Source organism: Oryctolagus cuniculus, chromosome 7 (assembly GCF_964237555.1).
Source record: "Oryctolagus cuniculus chromosome 7, mOryCun1.1, whole genome shotgun sequence".
Classification (NCBI taxonomy): Eukaryota; Metazoa; Chordata; class Mammalia; order Lagomorpha; family Leporidae; genus Oryctolagus; species Oryctolagus cuniculus.
The window spans coordinates 67,321,124-67,339,163 of NC_091438.1; the positions used below are offsets into that span (position 1 = coordinate 67,321,124).

Sequence of the window (18,040 nt, forward strand, 5' to 3'; positions counted from 1 at the left end):
TTCCTGGAATGCCAGAATGAATAGTTGCACCTGCAGAAGGGAGTGGAATAGGATCACGTTACAATCACTTTGCAAAAATTCACATGTGTCAGAATCCTTATTTTGTTCCAAAACTCCCTGGGTAGTAAGTGAAAATATATGTACAAATTTTCAGATGTCCTTTCATGTGCAATAAGACCAATAATTTAGTAAGAAGGAGATGGGAGAGGGAATGGGAGGCGGGAAGGGAGTGGGGTGGGGAGCATGGGGGAAAGAACCACTGTATGACTAAAGTTGTATCTATGTAAAAATGGATTCATTAAATAAATTAAAAAAAAGTATTCTTGTGATGTGATTCCTAACTTGGAAAAAATCTTTTAATATAGGGTCTTCCTGGCCCACAAGGTCCCATTGGTCCACCTGGTGAAAAAGTAAGTTGCTCTGTTGTTCCAGCAATACCTGGTAAACAAATTTGAGTTGATGAGTAGGTGGGTATAGGACCTGCCTTCTGGGATTAATCTGTAGTTAAACCATGAGAATATAGTGTGGTGAGAATTGACTCATACATCTTTAAACTGTGAGTGATAAAATTTAACAGTTGCCATTGAAACAGCTTCCAAGTTTGATATTCTCTGCTATAATTTCAGAAATGTGCTGGCAAGAGGGAATGTGTCCTCTTTATTTTAGTTTTCCATTCTCATTATTTAAAAATGTAATTAGGAGTGCTTGTGACAAAAGACTTGCAGTAAGATCTGATTAAGGGAAAATTTGAAGTTGTCGTTACAAAAATTTCTCATGTATAAATGGCAACTGATGTTCTTGTTAATAACTCAATGTCTGGATCAAAACAAGGATAATAAATCTTTAATTAAAGAGATGTCTTTTTCCCTAATCTCTGCCAGATTCCCTGAATAATATTCCCTGTCTCCTGTAGTTATAGTAAAATTGTTTGCTGGCTCTTTCTTGCAGTGAAGTTTTTTCTTGTTTTTGTTTCTGCACACATATTAATGAAAATACCACTTTTGTTAAGGTGTAATTTACATACCAGAAAATTCACTTGTTTAAGTGTCAATGAACTTTATTAGGTTTAGAATTTTAATGCAGTATAACTTTAGAGTATTTATTACCACTCCAGAGAGAATTTTTGTGATAATTTTGTTCCTAGATTGTGACAACAGAAATCTATATAGATTTGTTTTCACTGATATTTCATACAAATAAAGTTGTATATAATTTAATCATATGATTGAATATATGTACTGTATATTTAGCTTCTTTCTTTGTGATGTTTTTGAGATTTTTCCATGTTGTAGCATATAAATATCATTTTGATTCTTTTTATTGCAAGAAAGCATTCTATTCCAACTTGTTTATTTATTCAGCAGTTGATGATCTTATGAGTAGCTTACACTTTTTAGCTACTGTCTGTCAAATATTGCTGCTGTGAATATTTACATAAAATATAGGTGAGATTTCATTTAATTTCATTTTGATAGAAATGTAGAGGTAGTGGTACAGGATTATTTGATAAATTTCTGCTTAACATTTTAAGAAGCTAACAATTTTTCCAAAGTGATTGCTTCAATTTTTTTCCACTCCTATTAGCAATATAGGAGAGTGTTAGTTTCTCTACATCCTCATTGTCTCCTTCACTAATTACTGTAATTTTTTTTTTTTGTTAATGTATTTGAAAGGCAGTCTAACAAAGAGAGAGGTTTTCCATCTGCTGGTTCACTCACCAAATGGCCACAATGGCCAGAGCTGGGCCTATCCCTCATGGGTACAGGGGCCCAAGCGCTTCAGCCATCTTTCACTGCTTTCCCAGGCATCAGCAGGGAGCTGGGTCAGAAATGGAACAGCCAGGACTCTGATACCCATGTGGGATGCAGGTGTCACAGGCAGAGGTTTAACCTACTGTGCCACAGCACCAACTCCAATTATGGTCATTCTTGACGGCGTAAACTGTCTAGTTGTGCTTTTAATATACATTTCCTGAATCACTAATTAAAATAATTTTTTTATATATTTATTGGTCACTTCTATAATTTCTTTGGTATGATTTCTATTCAAATCTGTCATCTATAATTTCAAAACAGGAGTGCTATTGGAAATGTCCTATGAATTCAAGATAATAGATTCCAAAGATGACTTTTAAATCTGTACTATAAATGAAAGATTTCATTCTGGGACATTTATATTTTATTTTTATTTTTTAAAAATATATATTTATTTAGTTGAAAGGCAGAGTTACAAAGAGAGAGAGGGAGAGGCAGAGAGAGAGAGTTTCTATCCTCTGGTTCACTCCCCAACTGGCCACAACAGCCAGGGCTGTAGAATTATGGTTCAATATGATTGATGGCTAAGACTATTTTTTACATTTTTGATACATGAACTGAACATTATCTGTGGTTTAAGTTTTGAATTCACAGTTTGTATCATTTATAATTTAATTGCTTTACAAAAATGATGTAACTGTGGGCTCAGTATGAAATAACAGTATATGAGACAGTGGATTTTGAAGACATCCATTGAAACCTGGATTCATTCCAATTGCAATTCTGTCACAAATTGACTTTTGTTAATTTACCCAAACACTTAGATTTTGCATTCCATGAAATTCCTTAAGACTTAAAGTTGATAATACAAGTTATTTTGTTAAAATCTAAAACTTATGATACTCATTCAGTTTTATTCCCATGTCTTTATGGAAACAAAAGAAGTTAATCAAACAAGACAAATATTCTGCTGTCATGAAACTTCCATTCTAAATGAGATGGATTGATTTTAATTTGATTAAAAAATCATAGTGCAAGATTTTTTATGTTTCTTGTGTATTATAGTCACACAAAAATCTGCATAATATTATATACAAGGTTATTGTCATAGAAATTTTACATTTTTCAATAAAGATAATTAATAGAGTAGTTTTATTCAGTCTATTTTGTTTTGAAGAAATAAGACCACTGCTTTGGGAGCAAATGATAATTTAAGTGACAGGCAAAATGGTACCCTTAAAATTTTGTTTTTTATGCTAATTACTACATAATTTTAAATAACTTGACAATGTTATTGCAGGTTGGTAAAGAAAACTTTCTTCTAAAACTTTATCTGTCAGCATAAATTCAATGCTTGTCCTGAGTGTTCCTCTAAAACTTTAAAAGCCCTAGACTATATCCAGCACTTAAGCCTGCTTATACATCCTTATACTTTCAACAGTTTCTACAGTATGACTAATAATTGGACAAGTAAACAATAAAAATTTGTGCTCGAAGGACTTGAAAAAGCTAGTAGTCTCTGCAGAATAACTACTTTTCTCCCAAGAAAGGGAATGCTTCTTATCACAATGATGTTTGCCAAATGTGTCAATAATCTAGTTAAATGAGTCTTGAAACCTTCCCATTTGCAGTTGAACAGGAAATAGAGTGATCTGTTAAATAAATCTTTTGTGATAATTTATTAGTTGCATATTAAAGTATTATATTGTGCCATTTTAATATCATGTTTATTTTTTTCCTGTAATATGAAGAACTATCATACTATAACATATTTCTTTAAACATTTAAATAATTATTGATGCCTCATTTATGTTAGTATGCAGATATTTGAATTGGCCCTTAATATTTTATTGATGGAAATACCCAATATTAGCTTCTTCAATGTGTAACAACGGATTTCTGACATATTTTGTTTTTCTTTTTGTTCTCTAAACTCTAGTCTCATTGAAGTATGCAAAACTAATTTGATAAATTTAAAAAAGTATACTTTTAGGACTGTCAAGCTGGCTAAAAACTGCACATTTCTGACATCTGTTACATTTTGTTTTCATTATCTTTATATACTATTTCTTTCATATTATAAGTTAAAAATTACTATTATATGCATTCCTTACAGATAAAAGCAAGTGACTCAAACTAACAATATGATTAATGTCATATTTATGTTTATGAATTCAGAGATGTTAGTTATTGTTCATTTGTTTTAAAATAAAAACTCTCTATTTGATTAGGGACCACAAGGAAAACCAGGGCTTGCAGGGCTTCCTGGGGCTGATGGCCCTCCTGTAAGTACCAGTTGTGTGATCACTAAAATTTCTGTGTATTATCTTTAAATATAGATGTTACATGTGTTTTTGAAGTGATTATATAAAGTCAGTAATAAAAGTAAATTGAGCCAGTAATTAAGACAGTAATCTCTTTAGAGAGATCAACCTTGATCTCATCATGTCACATCCATATTGAAAAATCTTTAATGAGCTCTTGATGGCCTTTGGATGAACTCATTCTGGCACTCTAGCCCAGGACTTCCCGGCACCTTGTATTTTCCTACTTTGTTGAACCATGAGTGCCAGGAAAACAGGTCTACTCACTTATTTCTGGAGATACTCTAAATTTTCTATCACTATACCTTTCTTTATATGCATTTATTTTATAGAAAGTGTATCTCTATTCTTTTCCTTTTCAAAATACATGTTTTTAATAGTGTAGGTGAAACTCCTTAAGATAAATAAATTTCCTCATATATTGTCCATGAAAACTCTTATGGTTCAGGGATTTCCTCCTTTGAAATGGTAGCAATCTTTATTATTTATCTTCATGCAGTAATGAATATTAATGACAACTATTACTTTTAAGGTTTGTTATTTATACTTTTGTAAATTATTTACTCAAATTTTTGAGATTTGGGATTCATGATTCCTCATTCTTGTTGAGTGTCACTGTGATGTAGTTATATATTTTTCTTTACTGAATCTGAGTAACTCCACTGTTAATACTATCGTATTTATAATCTTATTATATTTTCAGGCATCTAACCCATATACTTTAGTTGTTTTTAAAGATGCATGTATTATCATTTGATCAATATGTAAAATATAAGTCAGATTTAAATACCTTTGTGTACAACTCTAATTGAGACTGGGGTTTATTTGTTAATAAACAACATTTATCACTTTGCATGCTTTTTCCAGGCTCTTTCAAGTGCATTATGTACTTGATGAAACTTAACAGTAATCTAAGTCAATTGTATTTCCTTCTAAATGCTACAACTTCCAATGTTTTTTAATATAGACTGGTATTCAATATATTTTGAAAAAAGAGTAAGATATCAAAAGGCTTTAAGAAACAGCCACTTTCACAGTATTGTCAACCGCCATTAATATCGCATCTTACTAATGTACGTATTTTTGCTAAATATAGGGTCATCCGGGAAAAGAAGGCCAGTCTGGAGAAAAGGGAGCTCTGGTAAGAGACTTACTATCCATTTAAATGTAACTATCAACTCATTTCCAGGTTAAAAAAAATGCCTTTATTTGGTCATCTTTATAATAAATATTTATTTCTGTGACTATGAGAAAATAAATACCAGGAAATATTTCATCACTATCTGTGAATATGTTTTTACTTCCTAAACAAATTTTGGTAATATTCAAAAATAAACACTTATCTGTAGTTATTTGTAGTATCAAAAATGCATGTGCCAAAAAATTTTTAATATGCATATGCCATGGATAGGTGATTTTAAATTCTGTAATAGTAATTTTATAAAATGGATTTTGATTTTTGAAAAATTACTCTGAAGTCAGGAATAGATCCATATTTTGTATATGTAGTATATGTGGACCAAATGATTATGGATTATGATAATGAAATTGAACAAGACTTACTGAATAACATTAACATGCTTATGTAACTGCAACTTTATCTTTACATTTTGTTTTCTAGTGACATTTAACCAAGAGAGGATATTAAATTTTAACAACATCAGTTATCCAAATATCTAAATTAAATATCAAAATAAAAGTTATTCAGTGTTAGTACAATTTTGGATTACAGTAACAGGGACAGGAAAATTTTTTTAGAGTTGCTAGTCTTAGAATCGTTAAAATTCTCAGCACAACTGAAGAAATTGCAAGTCCTATTTTATATATTGTTTCCTTCAGGTTGACTAGAGACCTGAAGCCAACTATGGAAAATATATACTCTTGATCATTTCTTGATGAAGAAAACTACAAATTCATATAATTTTCCATTAGAAAGCATTGTTCCTATTGTTCAGTCTATAATTATATATTGTAGACATTGAGCTCAATGACTTTTTCAGGTTTAAAACATTAGCTGTTAATTATCTAACTGTTGACATTATTTCACATATTTATGATGTCTATCAATTTGGCCCATTTAGGTATCTTATTTTTAGCATGATTAAACACACTGATAAGTTTGAACAACTGTAGCAGAAATGATAAACTACTCAAGAAATATTTACCAAATATTAATATAAAAATACCATTTTCTTGTAATTGATTTAGAAAAATTATATAACATGAATAAGTAGTGTTTTTGATGTATTCTATTTTAAATTGCAATGGATCTTTTTCAGGGTCCTCCTGGTCCACAGGGCCCTATTGGCTATCCAGGTCCCAGAGGAGTAAAGGTGAATATTAAATTGTTTAATAGTCAATTAAATTTTATTTCAATGTAAAATATTACAGTCACTAATTATGTCCAATTTATTCCATAGGGTGCAGATGGTGTCAGAGGTCTCAAGGGATCTAAAGGTGAAAAGGTAAAATATAGTTAGGTTGTTTTGATTTTTCTCTCTCTCTTTCTCTCTATATAAAACACCAAAATGTTAATTCAATCAACAGATATTTCATTTGTCAAATATATTGAGTAATTGTTTAGAAACCAGATAATGTTTGCTGAATTTTGAACTCTATAATCCTAGAAAAATTTAAAAAACCTTTTTTATTCTGGGATGAGAATTAAATTAAAGGTATAACATATACATAGTCCTACATCCCTTTTTTCTTACATATGTTGAGCTTTTGTATATCACTGGGTTGGTCTTGTGATTAAGTTTGCTACAGGATTTGGACATTCTCCAGTTGTATACATGACAAAGGTTTATTCCTTTTACTGTCTACTTACATCACCAAAATTCATAAACTAAGATGCAATGTGAAATGTGAAAACATGGAAGGTAGAAATACCCTTAAACAAATGGGTGGAAAGGAAGTCTTCCTATATGATACTAGACACAAAGCCAAAGTGTGAATTAAAGCAAGATAAAATTGCACCGAGACAGATGTAAAATGAAAGGATGTGTCTCACTTTGCATAAATATGGCATCTTTTGTAGGGCATTTATAAGTTCACTGAAGTTGGCTGAAGAACATGAAATTTATTTTTTTTTCCTAGAAAATGCTTAATAGAGTGTACATACACAAATAATTTACTGAGTATGTTGAAATGCCAAGGGAATTATATTACTCAGAATTGGTATTGGCTTAATTCTTACTACAAAATTCACTACTGAACCAAACCTAAAAATGTGTCATGTGTCTCATACAATAGAATGGACAAGACAGTTGAATAATTTTTGTAGCCTTTTATAAACAAGTTATACCATGGTATACCATGGTAGTAGATTTGATGAGTGGTATCTGGATACTAATTTTATTCTTAGTCCATTTTATTGTATGAGACACATGACACATTTTGAATCAACTCAGCTACTTTGATAATTCCAACTCACCATGATTATTACGGTACTTCATGAAATGGTATGCTACAGAGTGGACAGTTGAGCACAGTGATGGTGATTTACAATTATTTATAGGTCACTTGTGCTAAAAAATGTCCGAAGTTGGGAGTTTGCTTATTCACATATGTTAAAGTCACTTCAATTGTTTTATCTGAATTAGTGCTGGCCAACGATTTTCAGGAGGATGGGGGCAGTGACTAAAAGAAAGTTGTTTAATTGAGAGGAGTGTTGTGAATTTGCTGGAAAGGACAGTTGCAAAATGACAGAGGTAAATGAAATTATTGATGATGAGAAATATGAAGAAAGACCCATAATAAAGGAAAAGAAAAACAAGCCTATATGGTTTGTATGTGGGAAAACATGTAGGGATCATTGTTTTGTGAGTTCATAAAAAACAAGTATGATTAGAAAATAACAATTACATTTTTAAATTAGGAATTAAAGTGCTGAGTTCTTATTCTAGTTCTCAGAGTAGCTAAATGTCTGGACTTCAAGATTATTTTCTCTGAGCCTCATTTTAAGTCTCTTAAATAAGAACATTTTCCTAAGAAATCTCCAAGATATTTTTCAGCTATAACTTTTAATCTTTCCAATACACCAATCAAATATGATAGTATTTTCCTGGATTTAGAGAAACTCTAATGGGCATATTCTAATGGTTAGAATTCTCCCTATTTTATTTACTGTGAAGGACATTAAGTTGTCATTCTTTTTTTCGTATTTTTTTAAACTTTTATTTAATGAATATAAATTTCCAAAGTACAGAATATGGATTACAATGGCTTCCCCCCCATAACGTCCCTCCCACCCGCAAACCTCCCCTTATCCACTCCCTCTCCCCTTCCATTCACATCAAGATTCATTTTCGTTTCTCTTTATATACAGAAGATCAGTTTAGCATACATTAAGTAAAGATTTCAACAGTTTGCTCCCACACAGAAACATAAAGTGAAAAATACTGTTTGAGTACTAGTTATAGCATTAAATCTCAATGTACAGCACACTAAGGACAAAGATTCTACATGAGGAGTAAGTGCACAGTGACTCCTTAATTTAATTTTTCTTGACAGGTAGAGTTATAGACAGTGAAAGAGAGAGAGAGACAGAGAAAAAGGTCTTCCTTCCTTTGGTTCACTCCCCTAATGGCCTCTTCGGTCGGCACTGCACCGATCTGAAGCCAGGAGCCAGGTGCTTCTTCCTGGTCTCCCATGCGAGTACAGGGGCCCAAGCACTTGGGCCATCCTCCACTGCCCTCTGGGCCACAGCAGAGAGCTGGATTGGAAGAGGAGCAACCGGGACTAGAACCTGGCACCCATATGGGATGCTGGCGCCGTAGGCAGAGGATTAACCAAGTGAGCCATGGCGCCGTCCCCTTGTTTTCATATTTTTAAAACATCATTAATTGACATATTTATTTGAAAGGGAGAAAGACGGAGACAGATGTCTCCCATCCTCCAACCCACTTTACAAGTACCCAGAGAAGCCAGTTCTAGACCAGGGCAAAGGCAGCAGCCAGGATCCCACTCCAGGTCTCCCACGGATGTGCCAGAGATCCAGCCAAGCAACCCATCACCTGTTGCTTCTCAGGGTGCATGCTGGCAGGGAGCTGGAATCTGGATCAGTGCTAGGACTTGAATCCAGGCACTCTGTGTCCCCAATGGCATCCCAACTGTTATGTCAGATGCCTGCCCTCTGATGCATTTTTAATAAATGACATTTATTGTTTTCATGAGTATGTAAGATTATCAACTTTGTGTACTGTAAGAGATAATGAAGTTGAAACTCTTTTCTGTTACCTGTAATGATATTAATTATTAACCTACAGTGAAATAGCATGTTAATATCCCAACTAGCAATAAAATTCTCTATTTTTTTGATTCATGTTTGTCCTTTGAACCTAAACCATCACAGCCAATCAACCAAACAACATAGATGAATTCCTTTTTGCTATCTTCTAACTCTGTATTTTCTTTTTCTATAATGACTTTCAGTATGATTACTTTAGTACTGATTCATTTTGTACTTAAAGTCACCTGTAACTGAAAGTTAAAAAAATAATTATTTCAGTGTTTGTCTCCTTTGTCCAAATAGTTTAAGATCCATGCTGTAATAAAAGAATCATTATTTACCTCAGAAGATGCTATAGATTTAATGGAAAGATTTATGAGAAATTCCCTAGAGTCATTTTATAACCATTAATCGTGAGACAATGGCAAGATTCTGGGAATGAAAGTGTAGCCCAGGGATGGAATAGGAAGAGGGAGGTTTCATAACTAAAACACCTATTTCTCAGATAACTGTCCTCTCACTATCAGAACTCCCTTGTCTAACCATATTTTAGATTCTTTCAAATGGCTGATTAAACTCCTGCTTTATTCCTCGTATTGTTTAGGGTGAAGATGGTTTTCCAGGATTCAAAGGTGATATGGGTCTCAAAGGTGACAGAGTAAGTAAAAGAAAGTTGGAATTAATACATAAATGTTTATCTATATTCTTTTTGTATTTTTGAATATAGAATGCATAGGATAAATAAGATATTTGTACTTTGTACCTTCTGTGTCTTTGGTGACTTAGGTTTCCATGTGAATAGTAGATACTTTGTTTTTTGTGTTGATATTATGTATCATTGTTTTTAAATGTTATATTAAGCTTTCTTATGTTATGAAATTCATACACATGTGCGCCCACACTCACACATGAATGAACATCATAAATTTCATGGAAAATTAAATTAAATAATTAAGATAGAATTAAGATTTTATCTTGGTCCAAAACATTTTGAAATCAATGCAAAATATTTTATTACACTCATTTTCCATGAAATTTTTGAAGACCTTCGTGTGTGTGTATGTGCGTATAAGGTATATATAATATATATAAGGTATATATATATACATATATGTGTGTGTGTGATTGAATACTATTTAGACAAAGCTTTAGAAAATTATGATAATTACTAAAACAACTTTTATGATAGATTTTTGATAGTTTGAAATTATTTGATATGTACTGAAGAGCTGCTGTTGGAAACTATGTGTACAAATTTCATGAATTTCCTTTGTGTGGTATTCTTGAATTTAGATTGTAGAATAGTATTTTTTCTGGTTTTGAGTTTGATAAAACTCAAAATGTTTTATTGAGAATATTTATGTTGTTGATAATATAATAGTACTTAAATATGGTACATTTGAGGAAATTGTCATACTGCTTGTACCTTCATTTCCATATAATTTACATGAAGCTTGTGTCTAGGATGTGAGGTGATAACTTTCATATCACTGTTCTCGCCTTAAAGATAAAAAACCAAGTCTAAAATGAAGACGTTTTTCTTGTGTTCTGAATGGTGATTTTCAGGTTACTGTTCCTCTTCTCCTCCTCCTCTTCCTTCTCCCCTCTCCTTTTCCTTCTCTTCTATTGCTGCTGCTGCTTCTTATCTCCCGCTTTCTTTCTCTTCTTTTTCTCTTCAATAAAGATGTGTCCAAAGCAGTTTAATGGCAGGTTAAATAGTTTTCTAATGTTCAAGTGTGTTCGGTTGTTTATTCAATAATGGAATGACTATAAATCAAACACTTTCAAACTTCTTGATCATAAGCAACACATGAGTGACCAGTCAAGATTTGAAAAATCTAGCTTGATGTTAGATAGACCTCTCTGCCTGCCATGTTCTACCAACGTTTGAAGTTACAGGAATGTCTGCACTCTGCATTTCAGGGAGAAGTAGGTCAAATAGGCCCAAGAGGAGAAGATGGTCCTGAAGGGCCCAAAGGTCGAGCAGGTCCAACTGGCGACCCAGGTCCTTCGGGTCAAGCGGGAGAGAAGGTTGGTACCATATGTGAACTCATGGGTTCCCTTACAGTGACAGTTCATTGTCAATGAAAATGCTTTTTAACCACTGTAGAGGATTCTACTCAATTTCAGCATAGTCATGTATGGTTAGAGAGGTGTCATAAGATGGTTTTGTGTATCTTTCTTCACTCATCCCGACTTGCTCCCTCTCTGCTCTCCTTAGTAATGCAGAATGAGCCATTCACAAAGGTCTTCCACATTAGGGGTGGAGGATTTGAGTGTGACTAAAAGGTGAAAGAATTAATGAAAAAATTTTCACTTATCGTTTTAGACTAAGTAGAAGCATCTCTGTACACCAAAATGTACATTTCTCTTTATTTTTCATATTAACATATATTCCCACTGAAGAATTTTAAAAATAGACTTATATTCTCATCCAGTTTCAAGAAATTTTTAATGTGAGTGATGACACAGGTGTCAATGTTTTATAACATTCCTGGAGAAACACTGGGGTATATTTATTATGTCAAAGATATTTGTAGCTATACATTTCCATTTAAATGTAATAATTAGCAACATTAAAATTATGTATTCATGGATTGTTTAATGAAATGGTAAATTTTCAAAAATTTACCATGAAATTAAAATTTTAAAAGTAGCTAGAAATATTCATGGCAAGTGTTATCCCATTATGTACAGTAAAAAAATATAAATAATAATTATCTTTTGGCCTTATAATTTGCGAGATCTTTTTTGTATATGGGTCTACACTGTCTACAATGACTATACTATTATTCTACAAGATAAAGAAATTCTACGCTGTTTAAGGTTATTATAATCTCACAGCTGACCTACCATCCTATCCCAGAAGGAAAATATATTACATAGAGAAACACATTTACTCATGTCATTATCAATCATCTGATGTCACAGTTCTCCTACAGTTCTACACTTGAAAATTCCTTCTACTGTTTCACACAATGAAAAACTTGGCTGTTTGTGTGTTGATGAAAAGTCTCATAGAGTTTAGACAGCAGAAGGAAAAAGATCGATTAGGGGAAACAAAGGCTCACAAGGGTGTTTAGACCCTTTCAATTAAAGTACTCAGTTGCCAGTAGTGTAAGGTTATTTGGGCTATTAGGTGCAAATATTCCCTAAAGCAGTTCTGAGGCATTAGGAGTTTAGACTACTCTTTGACATTTTGTTAGTATTTGTCCATTTATTGAAGTTACATACTACCATATTGCAAACACAAAGTTTTTGTCTGGATTTATTTTTAAGTAACTCTCAAATGAATAAGAGTATATATTCTAATGTAGTAATTAACCTGGAACCAGCTTGCTTTGTGCTCATAATTAGAGAATTTCATTATCCTTGAAATCTATGATATAAAACAAGCTATGATCACTTAATGTATCCAAAGGGACATCATTATAAGTGTGCTTCTTAAGACTTGTTTGCATATTTTCCATCTGAAGAGTGCTTATCTATGCAGTGTTAATCATGACTCAGACAACTCTTTAGTTCAACCTGTATTAACAAGGTCATAAACCATGTTCTTAATTTCTTGCCTTCCTTCATCAAGTAAAGTATGTATTTTTTATTCATTAAGTTCTGATCATCTTTTCACATTGCACGTACTGCTTTGGATTTGTTTGGTTCTATTCTTATTTGTAAAAATACATTGGAAATAAAAATACTTTATATTTGCTAATGCTTCAGACTTAATAAATAGTATATTTTATACGACATAAGTTTTTATAGTAAATTATTAAATAAAATTATGCATAATAAAGTTCCACAAATACATTTTATTGAATTTATTTATTGTATTTATTTCTCCTTGTATTTTCTTATTAATGCTTTTCTCAGAAGGAAATTTCAAAGGACTAATTGTCTTGGAATAGTGTTTTAAAACTTTTAGTATTTGTTGCACATCATTGGATTTATAATTTATTTGTTATAGTGCTTTTAGATTGAGAAGTAACCTCAATGTACTGGAACAAAAGAGTTGCATATTCAAGTACCAACGTGGAGGAATTAGTACTTGGCAAAAATCATCATTTCTTGCTGTCTCTCTCAAATTTACTCAAATGTCTGAATAAAAAAAGAAATTTAGCTCAAAATTTAGTTAAAAATTTTTTGGTTTATTTACTCAATGAGAAAAAGTTAAAAAAAAGTCATAACCACCTGCTTTGTATTCAGACTGAGAGAAATAACATTATCAAAAAGATTACTTAGTTGGAATAACATCTGAATTTGGTTTCAACTTTAGAAATCTATTTAAAATAATATTTAATGTTGAAAAACTTAAAAGTTTTTTTTTAGTTATTCATCAGAGTTCACAAAATCTTCTCTTTGGATCAGGGTCATTGACTCCAAACAGGTCCTGTCACACAACTGAGGTTAAAGTAGGCAAGAGTATAGAAATAGAAATATCTCTAAAGCAGCTATTTTTTTTCTTATTCAGTGAAAAAATACAGTGAAAGTAAAGTATAGTTAAAAACTTTCAAATTTTCTTTTCAAGTATATAAACATGTGGTTCTAAAATCTAGAAAAATATATTAAAAACACCATTGGAATCTAACTCAATCTAAATCATTTTTATTATCACTATTTTTTCAACTTCAGGGGAAACTTGGAGTTCCAGGATTACCAGGATATCCAGGAAGACAAGGTCCAAAGGTAAAACACTTATCTTGATTTTTATAGGTAATCAACATTTTTTTTTTTTGACAGGCAGAGTTAGACAGTGAGACACAGAGAGAAAGGTCTTCCTTCCGTTGGTTCACCCCCCAAATGGCCACCATGGCTGACGCGATGTGCCAATCCGAAGCCAGGAGCCAGGTGCTTCCTCCTGGTCTCCCATGCGGGTGCAGGGCCCAAGCACTTGGGCCATCCTCCACTGCACTCCCGGGCCGCAGCAGAGAGCTGGACTGAAAGAGGAGCAACTGGGTCAGACCCCGGTGCCCCAACCGGGACTAGAACCCAGGGTGCCGGCGCTGCAGGCGGAGAATTAGCCTAGTGAGCCTGGTGCTGGCCTGTTAATCAACATTTTAAAGCAGTTAAAATCAATTGTCTCTGGTTACCTTATAGTTTGTTACATAGAGAAAATGGGTATGTAAAATATAACTTCATGAGAGAAAATCACAGGGTGCCTGGAAACCTGGAGTACGGGGAGCACAGAGAGTCTAGGTGATTGAAGATTTCAGTATTTTTGGAGAAAAGGTCATGGCAGGTTATAATTGATTACTTCCTTGTGACTAGAAGAAGTACTTATCCAGGAAAGATCACTACTGTATCTAGAAGTTATAAAGTGCATGATATGTGTGATGGATAACAAGTTTTGATTTTGATTACCTTAAAGGTTTGAATTGCCACTTGATAAAAAAATAGTATTTTTTTTTTTTTACAAGGATAATTGTCATTTGACTGAGGAGCCCTTTGGATAATCCAGGATAATTTTATTTCATGAGTATTGATATAATTACCTCTGTTAATTTACTGTTCTAAGTAAGGTAATATTCACAGATTACAAAGAATTGGATACAGCTATGTCTTTTTGTGGTTGCTACTCAACCCGCTATGCTACTCAAATCCCATTTATGCATATATGAAATATACATATTTAAGCATAAAATAGATGATTTTTAAAATCATGTTTTACTGAGTACTGATTTTTCTGAAGATACTCATAGAACTCTACAATTGCAATTGATCTATTCAATCATTATTTCAAGTGACTTAATGAATTTATATATAAAGATCAGATATTAGAGTAGTTATATCATTCTTTCATTTGTACATACATGAGACTCTATATCAATCGAGGGATTGTCTGTAATATTTTGACCTATTCAGGCATAACAGATATAGCAGACAGGAAAAACCTGGCTATATATTATCCTTAGAAGTTATTTATTCAGTGTTCTGTAGATAGTGGAAGACAAAATGTCTTGCCTCTGACAAATGTGAACTGCATGCCCTTGGGTTCGCTCATCATCATGGGATGACGATATTTTGAGATTGCCAGGTTGTTTGCCTTATCATTTTTCATTGATTATTGCTGTGTGTATAAGATATAAATCTAATGCTTTGAGTTTTTCTAAAATAATATTCATAATATTATTTAAAGGATATAAAAGCATAATTTAAGTATTTCTGGCTATATTCAGAACACTGATGAATAGTTTTTACTTTTCAGTGTTCTCTCTAAAATAGTGCTTTGTCTACTAGTTATCTGCCTTTCAAATGTCAAGCATTTTCACAAATATTATGTTAAAGAAGGCTTTCATTACATAATTCACAGCTTAAGCTTAGTTTACTTCTTGAATCCTTGATCTATTTACTAAGTTGAATTGCAATTGTGGTGATATTTTATTATCATTTAAAATGTAGATAACTGACATAATATTACTTTAATAAGTACAAAATCATTTTAAGGGTTTATTTGAAATTTTGATCTTTTTCTGTTTTTGTTAAGTTGATTCTGATCAGTAATATTTGAAATGTTTTACTAAGTGAAATGCCACAAAATGACTAAAGAGAAATTTTTCTTCCTGGAGGAATCAAACATTTTACCTTACTCTATAATCTAAATGTCTGGAATTTTGTTCTTTATGTTTTATATTGTCTTTTTTCATAATTCAGAAGTTTTTGTTCCCCTGTGATCAAAAAGATTTTAAGTTGCTTGGTCCTAAAACAAAACAAAAATTGATGGACACATGAAAGATCAAAAATAGCTTAGCACTTTTCTTCACTGTAGAAGTCAGTGAATTCTGAACCGATTTTAATCTTCTTTGTAGTAAAAGTGAATTTTTTTTGATAATCTCTTTCAAACAGCTGAAGAACTGTTATTTTATGGTTTATACAATCTCTTAAGCAATGTGAACCATGATGGTTATTCAATAGATATACCAGTAAATGTACTATCTAATGATACTCATTTCAAAAATTAAAATCTATATTAAGGTATGATATTTTTATAACTCAGACAACACTTAATATTTTTGAAAGTTTCAGATTATTGACTAATTTTATTAGCCTTTCACATTGTGGTCTTTAACTTTTTGGTTTACTTTCTGCTTAAGAACAGTTAATGATACTCATAGAAATTTTGTATTTTTTTGATATTTCCTTACACCAAAAAGTTAAAGGAATATCACCATATACTATGTATCTTTTAACTGATAGACTAGGCATTTTTGTGTGTGTTTTCCATACATTTTCTGGAGCAAAAGCTATAAAATGAAATACATTTATTAAAAACTTATACGTAAGAATAAGTTGTTTAGGAGCCAGTATTGTGGCATAGCTGGTAAAGCCGCCACCTGTAGAACTGGCATCCCATATGGCACTGGTTTGAGTCCCAGCTGCTGCACCTCGGAATCGGCTCCCTGCTATGGCCTAGGAAATCAGTAGAAGATGGCCAAGTCTTGGGCCCCTGTACCCATGTAGGAGACTTGGAAGAAGCTCCAAGCTCCTAGCTTCAGATCGGCCCAGCTCCAGCAGTTACGGCCATTTGGGGAGTGAACCAGCAGATGGAAGACCTCTCTCTCTGCTCTGCTATGCCTCTCTATAATTCTGTTTTGCAAACAAATAAATATATCTTTTTGTAAAAAAAGAATAAGTTGTTTAAATGCAGTATCTATAAATTTTATTTATATTTTCTTGTTTAAAGTCATCTTTGTTTTCTTCTTATTTATTTATTTATTAGAAAGAGAAAAAGAGAGACAGAAACAGACACAAGGAAAGATACCTCATCCACTGGTTTACTCCTTCAATGCTTGCCATGGCAGGGGCTGAGCCAGACTGATGCAGGAACTAGGAATTCAATCCAGGTCTCTCAGTGGAGATCAAGCACCCAAGTGCTTGAGCTGTCATGTGCTGCCTCTCAGGATACACATTAACAGGAAGCCACAACTGAGAGTGGACCTGGCATACCACGTGTTGTCTTCACTCTTGTGCCAAGTACTTGCCTCATATTTATGTATTCTAATTAGGACAGGAAAGGATACTGATTCCCAAATAAGATTTGCTGAAAGCCAATTCTTCCCGTACTGGATTATCTTCACTTTTCACGTTCCTAGAGTAATAAAATCAAATACTTGAATAGATGTAACCTCATCTGATTTTCTGCAGAGAAAGACAAGAGGCTTTGAAAGCCCTTCAAAAATATAATTTGTAATAATTTATTCCCCCAGTGTGTAAGTATAACCCATGGTAACAATTATCCTCAGATCCAGCACGAGTTAGCTGTATGGGTGTGATCAGAATGTAATAGGAATCAAGGCATAAAATGAAGCTTAGCTTGTCATGCTTCTTGTTTTATTTGGAATATCAGCCACCAGAGGGAGTCACATAAAATTGTCTTGACGTGTTTTAAAACACTGGGGGATCATATATGATTTAGTAATACCCAGCCTGCCCTATTAAGTATGTGAATATTACTCACTTTCTTCAAACTGGGAATAAGGCTTAAGTTACCTTCCAGCATGGAGGTGATGCTCTACATTTGGTTATATCTAACTGTACTTTCCTAAGAACATAGTTTCCAAGACTTGCAAAACATCAAAACCCATGTCACTTGTAGAGAAGAATAGAAAGGCAGATTCCTGGATCCCATGGCCAGAGTCTGTTTCCGTTTCCATAGGTCTAGAGTATGACTTGACAATCCATATTTTTAGCAAATATTCCAGATTATTCTAATACAGGAGAGATATTTATCACTG

General features: G+C 32.8%; 1 protein-coding gene across 2 annotated transcripts in view; it reads left to right on the top strand.

Moving 5' to 3' along the window:
- The window catches only part of COL11A1 (collagen type XI alpha 1 chain), a 209,003-nt gene that overhangs the window by 90,425 nt on the left and 100,538 nt on the right, over positions 1-18,040 (top strand). For both annotated transcript variants that reach the window (XM_017346045.3, XM_008264806.4), the window contains exons 24-31: positions 366-410; positions 3,986-4,039; positions 5,175-5,219; positions 6,358-6,411; positions 6,499-6,543; positions 9,916-9,969; positions 11,235-11,342; positions 13,941-13,994. In XM_017346045.3, coding sequence (XP_017201534.1) covers positions 366-410; positions 3,986-4,039; positions 5,175-5,219; positions 6,358-6,411; positions 6,499-6,543; positions 9,916-9,969; positions 11,235-11,342; positions 13,941-13,994 — 459 coding nt within the window. The remainder of the gene's footprint in view (positions 1-365; positions 411-3,985; positions 4,040-5,174; positions 5,220-6,357; positions 6,412-6,498; positions 6,544-9,915; positions 9,970-11,234; positions 11,343-13,940; positions 13,995-18,040) is intronic.